Consider the following 24,383-nt stretch of genomic DNA (forward strand, 5'->3'; position numbering starts at 1 on the left):
GAGTCACCCAAGAGTCTAGAACGGGGTCACAAATTCACACTTTGACAAGAAATTGACCTAAAGCATGAAAAAAAAAAGCTCATCTGAAAACTAAATTATGCATTATACATTATACCGACCAAGCCTAAAAGCCTCTTGTTTGTAACCTTTCACATGTTGGTTTTGATATTAGCAAGGGTGTTTAATTATAATCATGGAAATTGTTTGTTGAATATGTAGCTATAACAACCACTTGTTGGGTTTGGCACTCAAAGCTAGATATTCAGTATTTGCTACTCAAGAGAGCAAGGCACTTATTTACAGATTACTTAATTGGTATGCTGTATGCACATTCAAGTTTCTCATCCTTTAAAGCTTCTTAATTCTTTTATTTCATGCCTAGGTCCTGTTCAGGAATGGGTCATATTAGATTTTGGTGACTTTCAGTAAAAACTATTTAATGGTACTGTCTTTATGTGGTATTCCAAAAGAACGCACAGACAAGCTATGGAAGCAAAAGTATATGCAAAGTAAAAACGTCATCAAATTCATGTATGAATCAATGCAGCATGGCTAACCTCGATCTGAAACCTTGAAAAGTCTCCAGTCAATGTGATATAAAGAATAACATGTCCATAAAAGTTGTTCTTAGAGATTTCTGGAATACACAGTAACCATCAAAATAAAAATAACATTTTATGTACTGTATATGCGTTCTTAGAAGAAGTACAGTATGCAGATTTTGAATCTTGATTATAAATGTTTCCAGTGCAATTTTGGTTAATTGATAATTCATGACTCACTGTGATACATCTGTGTGACTTTGTTGCAAAATCACTAAATCTCTTCGTTAGTCAAAGCTGATTGGTGATGATGTGGTATCTCCTGTTAAAAGTCAAGCCTGCTGGAAATCAAACACTAAAAATGGGAACTGGTGCTATTGGTATATTAGAGGCTGGACTATCGCACTGTTGTTGACCATCCGAAGTGTTCACAAACAGCAGTTTTAAACCTGGTAAGACATTAATGTGAAACGCAATCCATCAGTGATTAGAATAGAATAGAACCTGGGAGACTGTGAGCCATAGCACCTTACCAAGTCTTTACAGAACTGTAACGATTGATCACAACACTTAACTGAAGAGCTGCTGCTTTGCTCGAGTCCTGGCCCCTCATTTGCTGACTTTCTACAGGCTCATACTGACGTGACAAAAAATTCCAGCAGGACAACACATGCCCTCGCTATTCTTATGTAACAGTGTCTTTCTTATGACATGAGAATAAGAGCAAAAGAATCATTATGATCATAAAGAAACCCTTCAGTTCATCTGGCCCCATTGGTAGTTAGTAGCTAATTGATCCAAGATACCTTGAAAGACGCCTGGATATCGACTTGTCAACATGGCAGGGACAATTGTTGTATACTGTACTTCCACATCCCTTTGGGTAAAGAAGTGTCATCTGTTCTCAGTTTTAAATTAGCTTTCACTTGCGTTATCTGCTTCATTCTTATTCACTGCGCATTCTGAAAAAATAAGATGGTCCCCTGACAGATCGTATCTGTTCAAGATTAAAGGTTCGGCTGAGTTCAGTCTGTCAGTGTAGGACTTTCCCTTAAGCCCCGAGTGTATCTGTTTGATCTTCTCCAGACTGATTCCAGAGCAATATCTTTTTTACAACGTGGTGTTACAAAGTATTCTAAATGAGGTTTTCCAAATGTGTTATACAATTTTAACATAACATCCCTTGATTTAAATTCTACAATTCTAACTATAGTATATCCCCTAACATGATATTTGCCTTTTTATTAGCTTCCCAGCTTTGTCTGGGACATGTACTGTATATGATGTGTTAGCATAAACACCTCAGTTTTTGTAGTTGAGATGAGTTCAGTCTGTCAGTGTGGGACTTTCCCTTAAACCCTGAGTGCATCATTTTTCAGCATTTGCCATTTCGTATTCATCATTTGTTCTTAGATATCCTGAATGCAAGACCCTGCACTTAAAACCCTGTCTACGTAAATGTTATCAGTCAGGTATTTACTCAAGTCATTTATCTACATCTTTTTGAAATTCATTTTCTGCTTCCACAGTGTTTTTACAAAGTCCCCCTAATGTTGTATTAGCTGCAAATGTGATTAGTTTGCTATCTAAAACATAATTTATATAATTGATTCTAAATGAAGAACAACAGTGATAGTAGTACAGATTCCTGTGGTACTTGACCCCAAATCCACACCTGAATAGTCCTGACTGTCTACCATCTAAAAACTTGAGAATTAATCTATTATGAAGACCTGTCAAAAGTGAATCAAGAACATAACAAATAGATGTCTTATGTGCTAGACGTCAGCCCCATTAAATATTTTTGATAGACTGGGAAGATGTACAGTACAGTATGACACCTAAGGCTCAGAGACTAGGGTACAAGTTTGACATGTCTGTTCAATAAAATGTCACTGCACCTGAGACACTGAGAATATTTTTTCCTGATATTAAGTTTGTTAATAGTTATAAGTGTTTTCTATTGATGTAAAATTTGGTAAGCTTTTATTCGACCGGAATTTGTCTGTGTTAATATCTTCTTGAAAATAATCATGCAATGGAAGCCAAATTCTCAGATACAGTTTGTGTTTAGAATTTATGTAGTGTAGCTGTTGTTCCTCAGATTAGCTTCTTGTGTTTTTACTAATGTCCATGCTATAACAGATCCATGAGTATCTTATTGTATGTTGTAGTTGGGCAGGCCTAAAAAATTGTTTGGAATATGACCCCTACAGCCAAAATAAGAAGAAACCCAGTGGATGGAAGGCATACGTACACCCAGTTTTTCAAACAATGCATTCTTCTATAAAATTCCAAGAGCTAATTAATAACCATTATAAGTCATATCGTTTTATTAGATTATTAGTTAGATTGTTACTGTTACGTTCCCATGCGGGAATCCATTTTTGAAAGTGGGTGTATCCCTAGATTAAGCCTCTCTCTGGATTGGTTGAAGGGAGCGGTCTGGTTTTAAATGGCAGTATGGGACATCCTGGTAGGGGTGTCTGAAGAAAGGTGTAAGAAGAAGAAACGGCGATAACATGAGATGTGTCGGATTTGTTTTCTTAGCTGTGGTGTAGGGTTGGGATTGTTGTGGCACCCATGTTTTTTTGTTTTCCGTTATAGCTTAGTTTATGATAGAGTAGAAAGATAGCTTGCCAAAGACTTTTGTTTGGCTTTGCCACCCCTTTCTCAGGAGACAGGTTTAAGAACTAAGATAAGAGATAACTTTATTGGCCATATACAATTTTTTGTATTAGGAATTTGTTTTTAGCATACCCCAACTTGCTCTCCATGAGACACAGAGACAGGGAGAGAAGCTTGGGGTCAAAGCACAGGGTCAGCCATTTATATGGCACCCTGGAACATTTAGGATTAAGGGCCTTGCTAGGGGGCCCAACGGAGTAGGATTCCTCTGCCGGCGGTGGGATACAAACTGGCAACCTTCCAGCCAAAGGTGCAGATCCTTAGCCAGAAAGCCACTACTAAATTAGCGGGTAATTAGGTTGTAGAATAGTGTAATTAGTTGGGGGTTTTTTATTCACTTAGCCCTGTGTTTTTTTTACTTCCTAGCATTATCAGCTATACTACACATAGTTGTTTGTATTTTCATCCATTAAACCCTGGCTCATATGTTAGTCCCCATTCGCCCCTAGACTGAGCCATATTGGGGATGTAACAATACCAATCGATGTCCATAGCATTGTCTGTGTAGATTAGTTCATGCATTTTCAGGCAGGAACCTTCATGACAGATATTGAACATTACCTTTTGTTTGGTGTCTCTTGTTAGTCAGGTATTCATTATTGAGTATTTGGACCATTGTTAAAAGAGCTGTGGCCATCCTCTCTACTTGCCTTCTTTTTTTATTTTCAGCTATGAACTCTAAAATACAAACTAGGACCTCTATGTTATATAAAAGCAGGCAATCAAGAATAAAAAAACAGTTGGAGTCATAGTGCAGTAGCTGGGAATTCTAACGTCAGCAACTTGAATATAGTGAAAATGAAAGAAACCACCGGTATATTAACTAATCAGCCAAGAACAGGTTGGCAAGGTAAAAGAATCTCCAGCTGATGACAGAAACATTATCCAACCTGTCAAGGAAAACCCTAAAACTACTGTCAAATCGCCAGCTACCTCCAGATTGCAGAGATGAAGGTATCAAAACCCCAAAAAAGTGCAATTCTTTGCAATTCTGCTGTCCTCTCTTGAGCATCAAGAGCAGAATAGCCAGATTAGAATTTGCTCAGAAACCCAACAATGAGTTTGGGCCATTTTGGAACAAAGTTCTATGGAACAATGTTCGTATACTTATGGTCACTTGATAGCACTGGGTTGAGCAGTGTGCATGGGATAACCCAAAAATAAAACTTGCATTGTACTTGACAATGTACATACTGTATTGCTTCAGTGTAAAGCACAAACAACAATCTCAGTACCTTTGGACGGCACTGTATAAAATATCAGTTAATTATGTTAAAATATCACTAAGTTATGTCTAAATCAAATTTATCATCATCAATTGAATGTCCGTTATTGTCATTTATTAGACATTATTATTTAGCCAGCTCATAGATGATGTGTTGATCTTCAATTATTCAGAACTTTAGTTTTGTTTCATGCTTTGGATCCTAAAATCTTGACAAAGTGTATTACAACCTCATGAACTGAAACATTCCTGAGAATTTCTAAGGATGAGATGGCAAGGCTAATGTGAAGTAAGGCTGAGTGAGCTTGTTGAAACACGAATTAGCTGACACAAGCCCACAGAGGTCATGTCTCCCACTTGTAAATAGTTTTATTGTATTCATCCTGAGAAGAACATTTATTTGTCACTTTTTGTTTCTCAATAATATGCATGTTAAAACTTGAGCCATAGAGAGCAATTTGTAGTATTACATGTGGAATGAACATGTGAGCAACCTGAAATTCAGGATTCCAAGCAGGACCTTACTGTGAAATCTTCATGCTGCATATCTGGCTGAGACTTTCCCACGAGAAAACCTTTGGCAAAGTTTGAATGATTGCATACCTGGATCCATGGCTGGAAAAGGAGCTGCAGGCTTTTCCTATATTGACATGTTTTGACAGTACCGCAAGTGGATACAGGTACATTAATTCTTCTCCTAAAGGTGTTAGAACACTTTTTGTTTCATAATGACATTCCCATACAAAGATCCCTGAATGAATGCCACGTCATTATAACAAGGTCTTATCTTTACTGGGCCCACTTTGATTTGAAGTCAGAGATGTGCTGAGATACTGTGTCATTATGTATGGTTTCAGGATTAATGATATTTTTGTTGCTAAAAGAAGAAGGTGTTGTCCAGATATTCCCAGTTTCAGCAAAGGAAGTTTATTTATATGCTTTGAACTATTAAAGCCAAATGAGGAAACACATTTCTAAAACAAAGCACACATCGGGAAGTGAAGTGCATGAAAAGGATAGATATGGGAACTGTGAAGTTCCTGAATCTGAAAGAAAAGGATAACTCAGGTGCATGTGAACTGTGTTGTGGCAGATGTTGCTATGGTTTAAGGTTGAGGGAAGCACCACCTGTCAGTCTGCACTAGGGTGTGGATGAATCTATGCATTACCATTTCCTGTTAAATGGGATGAATCCATTTTAACTAAACCAGATACAGGTTGTGGCCTAAATCACGAACACCCATCACAGCAGAAAGAAGTGTTTGAAAAGATGCATAAGGACCTTCCTGTTCCCTTCCATTGTGGACACACAGTAACTTGTGGAAACTGCGTGCGGGTTTATTACCTTTTATGAGATTTTACAATGGGATTGGTTTACTTCCTTTACAGGCAGGCCTCTAACCTTAATATAAGGTTACGTTTTTGTCTAAGGAAGCCTTTTAATGCTTGGCAAGGTAATGCATTGTAGTAATGTCATAAATTAACATAATTTTCCCTTTAGTGCTATAACATATTTTTACAAACAACTTTCATTTTCAGAAGGAACAGTAATTCTTCATACCATATCTATCCATTATATTTAGTGTTTGAATGTTGCAACTGAATTAAAAGACATGTCAGTATTTTACAATTTTACTCTGTTTTTTGCTTTTTTGTGCTGCTCATCAAGAACAAAATTACCCAGATCTGTGTTGCCTGAAACAGCATTTTACCTTCTCATGGCCTGTTTTCTTGGACTTTCCAGATGTAGTTTTTGTAATCAGTAACTTTAACTTCATTATACAGTATATTAAAACCTAAATTTAAAACAGTATTATAACTCTAGCCTTAACAAAGTATAAAAATATCAAGTTCAGTTTATTTTTGACATAAAGCCAAGGTGCTTGACTTTGTGCATTGTATGGGTACTAATTATACATTAGTGTTACTTTTTATTGCCCTTTTTTTTGGTTACTCAATTTATTTATAGCATATGCTGGTTTTGTAGTGTTGGTTTGGATATGGAGTTTTGTTCATGATAAATGTAATCAGCCATGTTTTTGCAGTTTTATAAAGTCACAATTATTCCTGCCCTGCTCTTAGCCCTTTTTCCATTCACTTGGAGTGAGGTGACCTCCAGAAGGCAGCCCCAATTCATGTGTGACTCAGGCACCACTGAGAAAGACCTCTCCTTCTGCCACGTGTAAATGTGAAAGTGAATGTGTCACTGGAAATGAGGCAATCCAGTTATGTGCAAATTTATTGCAATTACCACAACTTAGGTAATTTATAGAAGAAAGATTCTGTTATACAGTATGTGTGCTATTGAATTATTTTGAAATTACCATATATCCCCTTCCAAATTGTCATGTTTGTTTTCCAATTATTGGTCAGCTTAGCATGAGCTTTTGAGCTGTTGTAAAAATAACAATGCAGTACAAATGAACATTTAGCATTTTATTTAAAGACCTACTTCCTGTGCTCAAAGCTCTCTTCAAAGATTTTGGTTCGGTTGTGACACATAATGCTGTTTCATACCCCAAAGCTATGTTCTTGACACCCACCAGCCTTGTTAACCTCACCTCTAAAAAGTCCTGTTTTGCAGAGGTTTCCAATAAATTGTAGAACCAGTTTTATCTCTCATGTTCACATGTCACGCAACACAATGTGCTTATTAATAGGATTTTGGGCTAGACTCAACATGTCCAAAGCCCATGTGATTTATCTGCAGGGCCCCATGAGAAAGACAATGCCCCACCTTTCTTGACTCATGCTAGATTTTAAATTTCTAATGTGATGTCATAATTTTTTTCAGTTCAGTTTCAGTCCTCATAGTTTTAAAGAGTACACTTCCATTTTCTCTGGCTCAGAATAATTCAAATACATGATATTCATGTTTGGCTTTTAAATAAAGATTAGTTTTTGCTTTCCTCTAGGTTGAAAGTTATTAACCCAATGTACTTCCTCTCCAAAATGTGCCCATTAATCTGTGATGTCACAATGGAGAAGACTCAAGATGAACATATCAACAAATTATCAAATATAATATGACACCAGCTCTGATACAGACTTAGAAGTGAGTCACAGGTGTCCTGATGCATAGAAATTGATGAAAGATAAGACAAAAGCAGCGAGGATGGAAACAAAGTTGTACTTCGCTTAGATGACATTATTGAGCCATAATGGTGAGCAATATGTGAGTCAAGTGTACAAAAGTGAAAATGTGACCTTCAAAAGCAGAATGCAGTGTGCTTTGAATTAAATATTTATGGACCACTGAGTCCTTCACTTCTGTGGGCTTTATTAGTACTGTATGAATGTGCAGTGTTAAAATGAATATGTTTGTCGAAGAAGGCAGAGATAGCTCTTTAAATTGTAATCTTTTCCACAGAAACACTGAGAATGTTGTCGTAAGGAGTTTTAAAATAAATCACACTGAAAGGGCAGACTAAGGGAGGAGAAGAGCATTGAAAACCTATTCATTTTCTTTAAAGCACAAATACAGAGAAACAATAACCATTACAATATTTGACAATGTAACACTGCAAGTGTAGTCTTTACTGTAATCTTTATAAGATTTGCATTTCCAATTGTAGAGTGGTGGGTAAAAATGCAGGTTCTGAATTTTGTAACATCATTTTAAAAATTGCAATAAGGAAGACGTTTATTCAAAGGTCATTTTTATCATTAATAATATTTTGGCACTTTTTGAAAATCAGGACTATAACATGTAGCTCCAACCCATTCTTCAAATAACCTAAGAAGCTATCACAACCATAATATAGTCTTGTAGAAAATGGAAGCCTAAATGCAGAGTGAAATCTATCTTAGTTTTTATGTGAGTGGCTACTATACTCTCATGGTGGTATATGGTCCTTATAAGCTGCAGTGCAGGGCTGAAAATGACAAGGATATTTTCTCAGTCAAGGAATTATAAATTCTTCTTGAGTTTCTCATCTACTGTTTTTTCTTTCTGGTAAAGGATGATTGGCACAGTGGTGTGGGGGTTAATCCTACCATCTTATAGCACTTTAGTTTGATACCTTGAATATCTGCATAGAGTTTGCATGTCCCCTCCATGTTTTATGGGTTTTTGCTGGATTCTAGAAGTTTCCTTCCATCTCCCAAAGGAATGGTGTTTAGTTTTAATTGGAAATTCTAAATGGTCTGAGCTCCCCAAACTATTTTAATTTCCTTTCCTGAAACATGAGTGGCTCTGCTCTTAAGAATCACACATGAAGCCAGGGACATGCTAAGGTAGCGGCACATTTACAAAACAATAAGCTGAAGATAAGGATAAACTATTTCTACACATTACATAACATAGAGAAATAGCCAGACCAGCTAGAGCTTGTCGTAAATGTACATCAGGAGAGGTTGATAGTGAAAGAACTGACCTAGTGCTCCATGCAGTGCTTCCCCCATCTTTTTAATATTTTCACCCAGTGTAAGTCTTCTTGATTCACATGTACAGTGAGCAATGAATACATTTGTGCAAATGAGTGTCAGCTGTTTTCTAGCTTGTTTGTCAATGATATTTAACAGATCGTTTCTTGTAGTGCATCAAAGCAGGCTGATTTCATTTGCTTAACCCAGTATTTCATGGAAAGGCTAATAGATGTTCAAAATGCTATGTTATGTCAATTCAGGAATGTTAAAATATTGTATCTCAAACTGAACAGATGAATTTGTTATTGTGTTCTTGCAAGTGGAATGGAAAAGTAGCTGCATGGTATTTGGATGAGGAATTACTTGGACTCATAAGAACAGAACACCTTCTTGAGAAATTTAAACACCAAATAAATTATTGCAGATTATCATGGGTGGTTCTGGAATAAATCTGGAATTCCTAAAATATATTGAGGCAGATAAGAAGAAGGATGATGCAGGACTTTCAAATCTCATTAACCTGGGCAGCTGTGGCCTCTATATTGTACATAGAAGTCTTACATATGGCAAAAATACAAGCAGGAAGAGCTACAGTACATAGAACACTGTAACAGCTATTCCATGAGACATCAGCTAGATGCGACTACAGAGACTAAGATGACTACACTAAATTAACTAGAAGTATCATCTTTCCTCTTATATTTTGTCCTCAAAGACACAGATAGAAGATTTGATAGCATGTACGATAGCACTTGAGCTGTCGCTAACCATAATTCAGCAACAACAAGAAATTTAAGTAAATTGTCAGATGAATTTGTCAGCCACCACATTCCATCATAAAGTTCCTTGCTTTGCTTTCTTTGCTGCAGTTTCAAAAAAAGCTGCTCAGGAGAAATCCCCTACTATATCCCAAGGTGAAGTATTTGGTTACACTTAGTCTCCTGTCACACATAATGTCAGAACAGGATGCCACATAAGTGTTTAAAACATTGCTCCATATTCTTCTCAATACTAAATTCTAATTTGGGCTAAAATGTTTCAGAGCTGCTGAGTTTTTGGTATATCCTTCAAGGGTAGAACTGAATTCAGAACATTCTGGGATTCCTTCAAATACCTTTTGTTGCTCTATGATTTAATACTAATTGAGAATTTAAAATGATTTTTTTAACAATGTGCATGATTATTTTGTCTTCAGAAGGAAATCATACATGCATGACCAATCCAAAGAAACTCCTGCAATACATACAGTAAAAGCAGCCATAACAAGGTACAGTAATTCTAAGAAAGTAAGAAAAAAAAATTAAATTGAAAGTGTACAGACGTAGACAAAAAAGTATTAGTATAATGTTGCAAGAAGATGATAAAATGGCTAAAAGATCTGAAAAAAATGGTAGTTACTCTCCTAAACCTAATTAAATACTTTTAAAAGAAAAGGCTCACAGATTTTTGTTTTAGTTATTCACCGATATTTATTTTTACAAATTAAGCCCATGGCTGTATGTACTGTAAAACTGCTAGAGAGGATAAACTACTTGGTTAATATGCTTCAATATTACTATGCTTCAAATCAGGGAGGGTGACATTGTTTGAACAATAGCATAAGCCTTCTTGCCTTTCCTTTTTTTATGTATGAAGACAGCATCTTTGTTTTGCTCTAATATGTACAGTATGTAAGGTAAAGTGGAGCATTCAGTCAGGGCTAAGGACTTGTAACTCTAAGGTTGTAAAACACTTTGAGAGGAGTCCCCACAAAATTTCTGTGTAAGTGTAAGGAATTATTATTATTATTATTATTATTATATAATAAGTTCTTATTAGAGGGTACGAGTCCTTCACTTCTTAAATATTATTATTTTAAAAAAGCTTTATTAATATGACCATGCAGTGTTCGAATTAATACAATTGTGAGAAAATGTTTGTGGACCCCTTGGAATTATGTGAATTTCTGCATGAATGGCTCCTAAAATGTGAGGTGATCTTTATCTAAGTCATAATAATTAATAAAGTCAGTCTTGTTAAGCAAACAACACACACAACATATTTTAATATCTTTATTGAACAAATGGTTTAAACAATCAAGGTAATTGATGGAAAAAGTATGTGAACCTATAGGACAGTGGTTCTGAAACTTTTTCGATGACAGAAACCCTTTTTCTGTCAAAGCTAATGTTGCAGATCCCCAGCAACCTTTTTTCTTACTTTTCAGGATTACCTATGGTGGTGTTCTGCAAAAAGAATTCTAGGACTGCTATTCAAAGGCAATTTAGACAATAATTAAGGAAGAAACTATTGATTGCTTTTGTTTTAATTGTAAGCATTGCATGAGCTGAGCCCATTGAGTTTATTTCAGTCATTTATGAATCACATGAGGTTAGCAGCCTTATCACCCTGCAACTCACAACTGGCAACCCACTGAAGCTAAGCGGGTGTGAACCTGGTCAGTACCTGGTTGGGAGACCTCCTGGGAAAACCTGTGGTTGCTGCTGGAAGAGGTGTTAGTGGTGCCCACCCTGCGGTCTTTGGGGGTCCTAATGCCCCAGTATAGTGATGGGGACACTATACTGTAAACAGGTGCCATCCTTCGGATGAGACGTAAAACCGAGGTCCTGACTCTCTGTGGTCATTAAAAATCCCAGGGCGTTTCTCGAAAAGAGTAGGGGTGTAACCCCGGCGTCCTGGCCAAATTTCCCATTGGCCTTAACCAATCATGGCCTCCTAATAATCCCCATCTATGAATTGGCTTCATTACTCTCTGCTCTCCTCCCCACTAATAGCTGATGTGTGGTGAGCGTTCTGGCGCACTATGGCTGCCGTCGCATCATCCAGGTGGATGCTGCACATTGGTGGTGGTGGAGGGGAGACCCCATTACCTGTAAAGCGCTTTGAGTGGAGTGTCCAGAAAAGCGCTATATAAGTGTAAGCAATTATTATTATTATTATACTGTAGTGGGCGCCATCTTTCGGATGAGACGCTAAACCGAGATCCTGACTATCAGTGGTCATCAAAGATCCACAAGCATTTCTCGAGAACAGTAGGGAGTTATCCCAATATCTTGGCCAAATTCCCCCCCTCAGCCCTTACTGTGGACTACAAATTGTCCCCATGTATGATTGGCTTGTACTTGCCTTGCGATGGACTGGCGCCCCGTCTAGGGTGTACCCTGCCTTGTGCTCGTTGCTTGCCAGGTAGGCTCTGGCTTCACCACGACTCACCAGGAAAAGCGGAAGTGAAAATGGATGGATTAATCACATGATAACTTGTTTACAATTAGCACCCCTACAGTTCAGTGAAGCTTTATCACTGAAATACTTGTTGAGAATGAAAGAATCAAAGTTCTATCCACCAGTTCAACCAAGTTAGAAGAAATTAGAAGAAACAGAACAATCACAAAGTGTGATGAGTGAGTTTGCCCCTTACTTACAATTACTTACTTACTTACTTACAATTTTTCTACAATTCTTCTACAATTTTTTTTATATTTGGAGTTACTGTATGGATGTGAGATGCAGTCTCATGTTCGACTCTGAATCCAGTCTGTTGCGATACTTTGTTTTTGTGGACACCTACGACGAAAATCCGGTTTCACACAGATAGGTGGTCACAAACGGGTGAAGAACAGAAAGAACTTTCTCCGATAGTACTGGATATTTGTTTTTGCTGCTGCACCAAAACTCTGCCAACTGCACTTCATTAAAAGCTGTCAGGAAGAGTTTGAAATCAGGTCAATGAACTTCTCATATGCTTGTGACGTGAAGTCTCTTAAGTTTTTTATTGTTTTTCACATTTTTTCTTTCTCTTTTTTTTCTCTCTCGTGGTTGCAGTAATTTCTAAGCAATCCTTCTACCTAGTAACATGCTGTTTTCTCTCATTGCGAGAGATTTTGAGATTTGCCGGATAGCTAATGGCAAACATTTTTATCTCCAAACAAGATAGAAGAGCAGATGGAAGAGGAAATTTCATCCGACACCTTTGAGGTACCTTCTGGCTCTAGCAGCGTACAGAAAATTTACGTACACAAATTTATTCAGTGCGTGAATTTGAAGATGACGTTTCAGAAGATATCCCTAATTTTTCTGACTTCTTGGAGCCATGCAAAGCCATGGTAACTCACATTTTTTTATTGATAGCAAATTTTTATTTTTCTAGTTGCCTATGCGAGAACTCACAGAACCCCAAGGGTTCCGCGGGACAGAGTTTGAGAACCACTGCTCTAGGACCTGCCCTGCTGTGTAAAAATGCACACAATTCTGGTTACCTGCTCTTCACAACAGAATTCTGTTGACGTTTTATATGGCCCGATCAAAAGAGATTTCAGAGGATCTCAGAAGAACAGTTGGTGAAGCTCATAAGACTGGAAAGGGTTACAAAAGGATTTCTGAAGGGTTTCTCAAGTTGGCTAAAGACCACCTGGATGTTCCACAGCACTACTGAAACAGTGTTCTGTGGACAGATGAGACATAAGTTTTGGAATAAACAAAACACTGCATACCAACACCAAAACCTCATCCCAACTGTGAAGCATGGTGGAGGGAGTATAATGGTGTGGGCCTGCTTTGCTGCTTCAGGGTCTGGATGGCATGCAATCATTGAGAAAACAATGAATTCCAAGTTGAATCAGGAAATTCTACGGCAGAATGTCAGGGCGTCTGTCTGATCTAAAACTCAAACCAGTGCTACGTGGAAAGTAGTTTACATGTGATGATTTTTTTTTTGTCTTCTGTCTTACTTAAATTTGTACTGGATATGTTGAATGTATGTCTCATCTATATTCTTTGCTACTGTATACTGAAAGCAAATTCCACCAACTATTTTTGTGTGGCAATAAAGGATAATGAAGAGGTTGGGTCATGCAACATGACAATGATCCAAAACACAGGAGTAAATCGACAACAGAGTGACTGGGTCAAAAAACCTCCTAACCGCTGCGCAGGTCTGATCAGCAGATACAGAAAGCGTTTGGTTGAGGTTATTGCCAATAAAGGAGGTTCCACTAGTTACTATATATAAGGGTTCACATACTTTTTCCATCAATGACCTTGATTGTTTAAACCATTTCTTCAATAAAGATATGGCAATGTTAAATGTTGTGCGTGTTGTTTGTTAAATAAGACTGTCTTCATTTATTATTGACTTAGATCAGATCACATTTTAGGAGCCATTCATGCAGAAATCCATATAATTCCTAAGGGTTCACAAACTTTTTCTCACAACTGTATGTTTATCGAAGACAGTGATGGTGGGGGGGGGGGGGGACGTAGTAAAATGTCCTACTAAGTAAAGAGTAAAGAGAGTTTGTTATTAGTTGACTAATCTTGTTAAATGAAAGCTAATTGTATTCTTAGTACAGTTTTAGATTATTGCCTGATCTGATATTATTTACCAGTAATAATAAAGCTGAACAACTGACTGAGCTGAACCATGAGTTAATTTGGTAAACAGAAATTGAAAAGGTACAAGGGTGTGGTTGACATGTGGTGCTTTGGAAATGACACGGAAAAGTTCTGGAAAATTATTCTTAGTAGAGAGTAAGAACATTGATTGCCCCTCTCTCTGCTTCCTTATGAAGAACAGGCATCTCATCCAGGAGGAGAGCAATTGTGTTTGGTTCGGCCCTGCGCTGTATTCTTCTGGGATAGGCTCCAGCTTGCCATGATCCTGGCTTTCTGATCATGGATGTTTGATAATATTTAATGATGTCATGCTTTTTCTAAAAGGTCAGATCACTTTCACAACTTTAGCTTAAACAAAAGCTAAAAGGGAAAGCTTGTAGTTTTTGGTTTTGTAAAAAAAAATGTTCTATGTTTTGATTAATCCGTTTCACGGTACTGCCCCTGGGATAATTTCCCTCTCCTGACAAACGCTGCATACTCAACACTGAAAGTAGGCCGGGCCATGAGATAATGGTCATTGTGGCTGGTTAGTCTTTGTGAAATAAAGTTGAGGTATCTACTTTCCAGTAGCTTGCGTGGGTTTTCAGGAACTCAAAGCCTTCACTTGTTCAAGTGACAGAGAGTTTTACGGCCGTGCCCTTAATTTGAGATTTTAGTCAGCAAGCAAATGTACTTTGGTTTAAGTCAGCAAGCATAGGTATTGAGCAGGGCTGATGAGAAATAAGTCAAGTTAAAGGCTGAGGCAATGGCTACATATTTACTTAACCTCAGTACTTTTTGCATTGCAAATTATGCAGGCTTAGCTACTGAGTATAGACACTCACCATAGAGTGCCTGCCAGACACTTTATTAATCTTTAACCATTACAACTTATACTTTTGTTTTATCACAGGATAAAGCTGATGGAGAAAATGATGTCTGAAGACATTAACTCTTGCATACAGTAAACGCATATTACAGAGCATTTTACATAGAAATAGTTTGCTTTTTCAGTATGTTTTATCTCATTTAGAATCTGTTGTACTTGTTTGGTTTGTTTTGTTTTTTTTCATTTGACTTCCATGTTTTTCCTGCCAGGAAGGAATCTAGATGTAAGCAAGTTAAATGAGTTCCACAAAGTCACGAATTGCCTCTGATGATAGATGAACTGGTTTTCAAAGATGAAGGAGGCTGGTGCACACGCCTCAGTTCAGCACATTTCACTATGCTGCAGCCTCCTCGTTCTCTACAAGCAAAAAAAACTTTTTATCAATGGTTGGTTTCCTGTTGAGCAATCACAATGAGCTTTCCAAACAAGTTCTTCTTTTTTTACCGCTGGTACTGAATCAAGAGCTTAGGTCCTGCTTACCATGAATTTATAAGAAGCTTAAATATACTACTTGTTTATTTTTATTTTTATGAGTCAAGCTATTCTGTGACACAAAGACATTGGTGAAAATGCATATAGGCTATATATTGGAAATAAATGAAGAATTAGATTTTTCTGCTTTTTTTCTTTATCTCCTTTGATATCAATGCAGCATATATTGTGTAAACTGAAACTCAATTTCTTTCATTTTCTGTTTGCATTTGTTTTATATTTTCAGGTCTTCCATCATTTCAATTTTAAAAATGTAGTTTTATCTGACCAGTGTTTGTTGTTTCTAATTAGCACAAGACATACTGTAGGTTTTAGTCAATGCAGGTAACTTACAATTTATTTATCATGAAAAGTTGAATGGCCTGTTTTCTAAACACTTATGTTTCCAAGGACTCCGTTCTCCTGGAGACAAACTACAGTTTCATAAAGTAGTGAAATGCTCTTCTCATTTTCTGAAGCAGCTCAGATACCTGTCTTTATCTTATCTGCACAGATTTGACCTACATGTTTTGCACCTGTCTTGTCAGAAAGGTATCAGTAAACATTTATGGCTTACCTGATCACCTGATATCCCCATTGTGTACAATACAGCACACGTTGCAGTCTTTCTTCTATGAAAGGTCTGAGCTGGGCCTGTCCAGTCTGGAGTACATGGATGCCATATCATGTGGACTTTTCTCAGCTTTTCTCATTAAGAGTGAACAACTGCTGAAGACTTATATATGAAATATATAATAGATTACATTGTCGATTGGCGGGTTGTATGAAATTAAATATGAATGTATGAAGGAATCTTCAAAGATCAGAGAATTCTTTTGAAAATTTATAACTTTATAAATATAATACTTCTTATCTTCAAGGATTAAATTATCTTTAAATGTCATACAGAATGGGTTTAAAACCAAATACATTCCATTTCTAGTGTGAGATGACATGTAGTCTTAGAACTGATGAACTGTAGTCCTAGGTGAAGTATTTTTAATGTGTGTTTTGTGCATTTTATAATTTTGTATGTTATTGTTTTTCCTTGCATATAATCCCGTCTTTTTTATATCATATGAGCCCATGTACATGTAGCTGCATATAAGACTAATATATTTGTCTGCGTATAAGACTAATATAAAGACGAATATATTTTCAGTACATTTCTTCCCTGAAGGAAATTTACAACCATATAATTTAGGGGTGCGCCGATCGAATGGCCGCCAATTGAAATCGGCCAATTTTCACTATGTGCTCTCTAAATCGACCGATCTCAAAAGACGATTTTGCAATGACCAAATTTCCGACGTTACCAGGACATAGCAACATGTCTTTGCCGGTCTCTCAGTTTTACCACACTTCTACAAAAGATGAAAAATTTGCAGTTTGCAATATATGTGCAAAAGAAGTCGCTCGTGGTGACATTCAACACCAAAAATAATACGCAGAGTATGAAAAATTAGCATATGCAAAGGCTGCGGCAACTAGAAAGCCGACTCTCGCTCAACCATCAACACTTAAATGGCAACACTTAAAAAAATCGAAACTTACAGTAGGAATAGCAAGAAAGCCGAAAGTACTACGGGCAGGATCTTTGCAGGCGAAGTATGAGGAAATTCTAACTGAAGATAAAAGCAATGGTTAGGACAGGAACAAGTCAACAGCATCGGAGATTAATCTCTACCTCGGTGAACAACTCATCCCAAGAAGCGCAGTCCCAATGGCTTTCTGGAAGAGCAATAAAAAACATTTCCCTGCTTTGGCAGAAGCAGCTCGGGTCTACCTTTGCTGTTCTTGTACGAGTGTGGACAGCGTGATCTATTCAGTACAGCAGCGCCCATTTGGTATGAGAAGAGGAACGGATTATCTTAAAAACATGCAGAGATGTTCATATTCATAAACAAGAATCTGCCCTCGATGATAAGTAAACAACAGGCTTAGTAGCTAAAGAGCATTTAACAAATAACAATGAAAAATATTCTTTGCAATAATTTATTCAACAAAAAACTCAGAAATGCAATTGTGTGCTATGGAAAAAATAAGTACACCCCCTAGCTTCAATAGCTGGTGTTGCCCCCTTTGGCAGAAATCACTTCTTATAGGCATTTCTTGTAATAGTCTATCAGTCGCCTACATCGTCTTGGAGAAATTTCTGCCCACTCCTCCTTACAGAACTCCTTCAACTGTGTGATGTTGGATGGCTTTCTTGCATGTACTGCCCACTTCAAATCCCCCCACAGCATTTCTATAGGCTTTGACTTGGCCATTCCATAGCCCTCCATTTCTTCTTTTTGAGCCTTTCTTTTGGGGATTTGCTTGAGTGTCTTGGGTCATTGTCTTGTTGCAAGGTCCAGTTATGGTTCAGTTTCAGCATTTTGACAGATGGCCTCACATTCTCCTCAAGTACTCTCTGGTACAATGTGGAATTCATGGCAAGGCCCTGAGGCTGAAAAGCAGCCCAAAACTATAATGTTTCCACCACCATGCAGTTGGTATGAGAATCGTTTGGTCAAAGGCAGTTTTTGGTTTTCGCCAAACATGATGTCTACCTTTGTCTCATCTGTCCAGTGCACATTGTTACAATAGTCCTGATCTTCACCTAGGTGTTGTCTGGCAAACTTCAGTCATGCATCTACAGTATATTCTTTTTTGAGAGCAGAGGCTTCTTCCTTCCTGACCTCGCATGTAGGGCAAAGTTGGGCAGCCTCTTTCGGATGGTTGACTCATGCACTTTGACATTGACTGCAGCAAGACTTGCCTGTAAATCCCTTGATGCTATCCTGGGGTTCTTGGAGACTTTCTGCAGCATCTTTTGGTCAGCTCAGACCTGGCCTGGATAGATTGCCAGTGGAGTGATTAACTACAAATTGCTTGGAAATGGCGTTAAAACCCTTCCAAGACTCATAGGCATCAACAATCGTTCTTCTGAGGGCCTCAGAGAGCTCTTTTGATCTTGGCATGATGTAGCCACACACCCCCCTCCCCATTGCTAAGACCAAACCAGACCACAGGTTTCTGATTTTTATAGAAGGCAGTGTCCTCCAAGTTACTCTCTAATGATGTTCTAATCATTTGCACCTGTTTTGGTGCACCTGATTCTAATTTTAGGCATTTAATCCAATGATAAAGATAGGGGTGTACTTTTTGAGCACAATGAAATCGCATTTCTGTTGATTTAAATAGTACAAATTAGTGCAAAATGTAATTTCTTAATGTTATTTTTTAAAATTAGATGACCTTTATCTATCAGTATTATTGAAATTACGGTCAAATATCCTTTTTGTCCAGAAATGTAAAAAAAAGTCAAACCTTTTCATGGGGTGTACTTACTTTTTCACACCACTGTACCGTATGTATAAATGTTTTTTTACATGTTTTATTAGTAAAGTCTTTATTTTACTTTAAGTGATTATTTTAGTAAGAAGTGTTTATCTTATGGTAATTGAAAAAGAAGCACACTACATTTCATTTTGTTAAGAAAAAATAAATAAATAACACCTGTAGTCTATAGTTTATTTTAATTGGAAAAAATAACAAGGGTAACACTTTACCATGTGACATGAGGCTTTTACATGGCTGGTAAAGTAGGAGCTTGATGTAGTGATTTTTAAAAGAAAAAAACAGTATTGGCCGATTCTAAAGGCATGGAATCGGTATCGGCCCTAAAAAGCCTGTTTGGGGCGTCCCTAATAAAATGTATTTAGGATGCTGTTTAAGATGCACTTTGGGTAAGTTACAAGCAAAAAAAAAAATTAATGGATGCCTTCAAAGTTATAATGCTGTCATTGCAAGACTTCAAAATAAACTTTAACCCTGGAATATTTGCTTTTTCCATGCTTGCATTTTTTCATAAAGTCTTTTAAAGTTTTAAAGTCTTTTAAAGTCTGCATTTACGTTTTGTGCAAACTCAGATGGAATTAATCTTTTAAGAGACGCTTCATGATAGTGTCTGATAAATAAATGTCAGACTCAATTAAGTTGTAGTTTCGGACACAGTGAAGTTTGACATTTTATTTAAGTATGTGAAACAACAGAATTTCCACTGTGTCTGTACCCTGTTCTACCAGACAATTACAGAATAGAATCCTGCCCATCCTGCATAAAGTGTGTGAGTACTGTGCACTTGGCATGCCTCATGATTGTAAAGTTGCCTCAACTCAGGCCTTTTTTTAATGTGCTGTAGGAAAGAGACCTCATGTCAGCATGCTGACGCAGCTACCCACCTGAACTACTCATGCAAGCATGATTGTTGTTGCATGTGCTTGTTGTGCATTGCTTAAAGCAACAGGAGCCCTGGGAGATTTGTCTGGCTTCAGAAATGTACTGGCAGTGGTAGATAAAGATGTCTTTGGTAGTATAATATTAGTAATTGGCATATTGCACCAATATAAATAAACTTGACCACCGAAGTTGATTACATTATCAGATATCATAGCCTAATAAATTCTCAAAGAATCAAAGAATGTAGCAACAACAGGCCAGTTTTACTTATCAGTGCAATGTATTAGCCACATTGAGCGTGTCTCTGTTGACATTTTGTCTTTCATTTTATTAGAAATGGAAGAACACACCAGATTGTAAATGTTTTTCAATAAAAAAGTGCATTTTCCACCTTAGCAAGAGATCATGCACTTAAATTGTCCCAAATTTTGATGGTGGAATTGATGAGCCAGTCCAAGTGAAACTTTTTTAACGTGTCAACGTTTCACAGTTTCAAAGAATAAGACCCTGATTAAGAGGTGATAATGATGATCTGAATTTCACAGATCCTATTTTGAGAAAACTAAGCATTCTCTCTGTGCTGATACTGCAGTGATCTAATGAGTTATTTAGTATCTATATTGTAATGGTTCTAGAGCCAGTTCAAACCAAATATCAGGGGTATCCACAAAGGATATGAATAATCCTGTATTAAAGATTTAATTCCGCAACTCAGGTAGTCCACGTTTTTTGGCTGATAAGATGTTGTTCACTTCACTGATTTTGCCAGACACTTAGAAATGGGAGTCACTGATAAGTGGCACTTTTTCTGTTAACATTATGCTCAGGTTCATTTTCACCTGTGTTCCAGCTGCACAGCAATGAAATCAGTTTAGGACACACTAATGCACAGTGCACACAATCCTCAATCCACTGGTACAGTGGGAGTGACAGCCATTTCAGAGCTGAAAACATGCTGCTTGATTGAACCTTCTTTGATGAAAAGGGCTGCACTGTACTTAAGTGTCATGAGTTTACCATGCATGTGGCGTTGTGCATCTTCTTATTGCTTTTGGGATTTTGAGTGTGCCTGTTCTGAGCAAGCATGTGCCATTCATGATTCAGTTTGTATGCTACTGTACATCACATTCTAACAACAGCAACAGATTAATAAGAATTTGTTAAACTGCGTGTGAATTCAGTTGTGAATACAACTGTGCCTGAGTTGTATTTAAACAGTGACTTCCAATTAGGGTTTTGTGTCAGGATATACTGTACACTAAATCAGTTTATATGGTAACTGAGCTGCCCAAAAAGACAGAGTTTGTTATGGATGTTTTTTGAACATATATTCACACCTATTGCATTGCATGATATGAAAATGTTACTGGTTTTGCAAGCTGCACAGTGTAATGGGGTTCATGCTTGTGGTTTCACATTGCCATTTTTATGTGCATTTAAAATGTATGAAGATATAGAACAATAGAAACTCGAGCATTGTGTTATGTGCACAATAACTTTTGACAAGAAACATGAAACGTTGCCCTTAACCGAGATTTCATGTAATTTGATTTGTTCTAGAACACCAAACAATTCCTGTCTCACTAATCACCTAAGCCACTTAAAACGTATTAAACTTTTAAGTATATACAGTATACATTCTGCATTTTCTCCCAAATAATATGACTCTAGATAAAGATAAAGTAAGTGATAAAGATTTTAGATAACAAAATAAAGACAGATGATAATTTATTAGTCCATGTAAAGAAAGATCACAGTTTTGTACACCCTCATAACTCAGGGTAGATCCTGAATATTTGTGATTTACAAAATTAACAGCAAAACTAGTTTTGCCTCCTGTTATTCACTGCAACAGGTCACTTTGTCAGTTTAGAACAGAATGCCCAGCATTGTAGTTACAGTTTTCATTTAACATAAGAAGGGCAAAGGGTGAGAAGGTGATTGGCAGTAACATGTAAGCAGATAACACATGTGCAAAAAGAATTGTCACCTACAGTAGAACTTGCTGCTTATAATTAGCTGTCTTGAAGCATTACATTTAAGCCAACCATGTCACACCTGTTTTCAGCTGTACACATTTATTGACAGACAGTGTGTATTTATGTAAATATGCTATTATACAACTTAGGAAAAGGAACTTAGTAAGGAACTAAAAAAACTTCTTTTTTTTTAGTGTTTACAAAAGAGAGGATCACATTGTGTTAAACTATTTTAGTTTCATTTCAGTTCTTTTTTTTTTCATCAGAGTCAGCAGGATTATTTGCACTGTTTACATATCATGCCACCAATGGCATTAAGAATATTTAATTGATGTGCTTTATAAGAACATGAAACTGCACCTTATTTTTGATTTTGCTAATACGTGGTTTTCAAAAGATTTTCCAAAGAAACATTATAGCTGTTCCAAAAAGGTAACTTATGAAATCTGAGTGTTTCAGGTTCTGCGGCATAATGTCCTTTGAAGCTCATTGATAATGTAGTTTTCAGTGTTTTCTACAAGTCAGTTTATAGTACATTATGTGATTCCTTTCCAGGAAGATGTTGTGGTAAGTTTAACACTGCACTAGAATATATTATTATTTCCATGTGTTCAGCTGTATGATAAATTTATCATTTGACAGGTTTTTTTTTTAAATAATCTTTCTTTTAAGCAATTTAGTTCAGTCTCATGTAAGCATTTTCCCTGCAGCATTTGCCAGGCATATAATCAAGACATGGAATGACTGGTGATGTATTTTATTCAAACTCTCAAACCAGTTCAGCTGTTTCAACAAACATTAAGATATATGATGTGAGTCATTGCAAAGACGGTGCTTCCTAGTGTTCAGCCGTGTGAATGTTTGCTTATTTTTCACTGTGCGGGACATGAGAGATGTCTTCAGGCTCAGCTCTTACAGATGGCTGTCATTGTTTTTGCAGGAGGTTTCAGTACTGTGGGACGACACTTGAGCCATGCGCCATCTCTTAGGCTGCAAACGGTAAGAACCTTTCCTTCAAAAGAGCACCTCAGTCACAACGAATCCAGTACAGAACTAGCTCCTGGCATTAAGCTGTCTTGGTTTGAAAATCGCATTCCCATTATATGTATCCCATTATATGTTATATTATATTATACTGTATATGTACCTCCCATTCCTTGGAACATACATCACATACAAAATCAAATGGTTGAAAAGTTTAATTAATCTTGAAAATATATATTTTTTTAATTAACATGGATCCAATAATTGTATTATGTTGTTTTGGAAACCATCTACATATCCTTGTTTTGGAAACTAGCGACAACCGTACTTTAGCATTGCAGTGAACTCAGCAGATTTTTGCTACTGTCAAATCAAGTCAGTCTTTTTAAAACATGATGCAACTCATGTTGTATGACTAAGTTCATAGAGTGACATGATTGAAATCGTTGTGTAGTGCAGTGTGTTAGGTTTCTCACTTATGCTGTTTGCCCTTAGCATCTTTTCATTATCTCTCTGTGATCCACTTCTGCTGAGTGACCAGATGTTTTTTAAATGTTTTCTAAGGGTATAGACTGGATCAAATTATGATGAAAATTACCTTAAAAGCTCAAAAGTTCTTAGCAGAAAAATGTAATATTAATGTTATTTTTATTTTCTAAGTTTACAGGTGTCCATAAACTTTCTTTTCCCTTTAACAATCTGCCTTTCATTCACATGCAACTTGCTTCTTATTGGCTAGAACTTACCATTCGCATGATAAATCCACATAGTATATTTTTTTCTGAATGTGAAATTATTCAAAGTGGACATCAATGTTAACATCAATGTTAACAAATAAGACCAGAAATTATTCAGTCTTTTTTTTTAATTGCCGAGAATCAAGGCTTCAGAAAATAGCTTCGGGGCAAAGTAATTTAAAAGGAATAAAGTCTAAATAACCCCCCAAAAAATGACAAGAATCAATGGACAGAAAAGAACATCCTATATATCTTTATGTTTAGCCATCCAAACAATGGCTTCAAGTTGAAGCTCTGTGCACTATTGTAATTATCATAAATATATCAGTTGACATTTTTTTAAATACTACTCTTTCTTACACTAGATCATCTGTATTGGAAATAATCTGCCTCGGGAGAAAATGTCTGGCATACAGAGTCTTAATATTAGCATAAACCACATTGCCCAAATTTAAAACGCACATCATTTTATTCAAGGAGGGGGGGTAGCTACAACTACTGTAGGTGCCTTTGTCCTTTTGTCAAAGATACTGTGTTTTTATTGGGATCAATCTTAAGCAGGTGTCTAATTTATTTTTGTTTCTACCTACTGTAATACAGTAGGTACTTTCCTTGTCACCTCACTTCCTCTTTCCACTGTTTGTTTAATTTGTTCTCTTGGAAATATCACCAAGTTACTTTTGTCAGGGAGACTTTTCAGAGATTTATTAGTTTTTGTTTCTTGAATAGCTTTCATGAAGAACAGCTTATAAAGAGTCAGTAACTGCAGTTTTAAATCACCTTTTTTTCCATCTCCAACTAAAATTGTACAGTACCATTTCAGTGATAGCAAATCAATTTTCAGTGTACAGTATTTAAGGCATTTATCCTCTTTGTCCTCAGATGGACTTCTGATATTCATATCTT

At 36.8% G+C, this 24,383-nt stretch overlaps 1 protein-coding gene across 5 annotated transcripts in view; it reads left to right on the forward strand.

The window, feature by feature from the left end:
* ahi1 (Abelson helper integration site 1) overlaps positions 1 to 24,383 on the forward strand; it is a 100,105-nt gene that overhangs the window by 57,867 nt on the left and 17,855 nt on the right. For 4 of the 5 annotated variants that reach the window (XR_015935386.1, XM_088625273.1, XM_088625276.1 and 1 more), the window contains exon 22: positions 22,697 to 22,755. Coding sequence is in view for 4 of the 5 variants with exons in the window: in XM_088625273.1 (XP_088481399.1) it covers positions 22,697 to 22,755 (59 nt within the window). In the remaining variant the exon portion in view is untranslated. Of the gene's footprint in view, positions 1 to 19,623; positions 22,671 to 22,696; positions 22,756 to 24,383 lie in introns of those variants that run through there. The other variant, XM_088625277.1, reaches the window with a different exon arrangement.

This window comes from Lepisosteus platostomus, chromosome 3, assembly GCF_059453375.1.
Source record: "Lepisosteus platostomus isolate fLepPlt1 chromosome 3, fLepPlt1.hap1, whole genome shotgun sequence".
Lineage (NCBI taxonomy): Eukaryota > Metazoa > Chordata > Actinopteri > Semionotiformes > Lepisosteidae > Lepisosteus > Lepisosteus platostomus.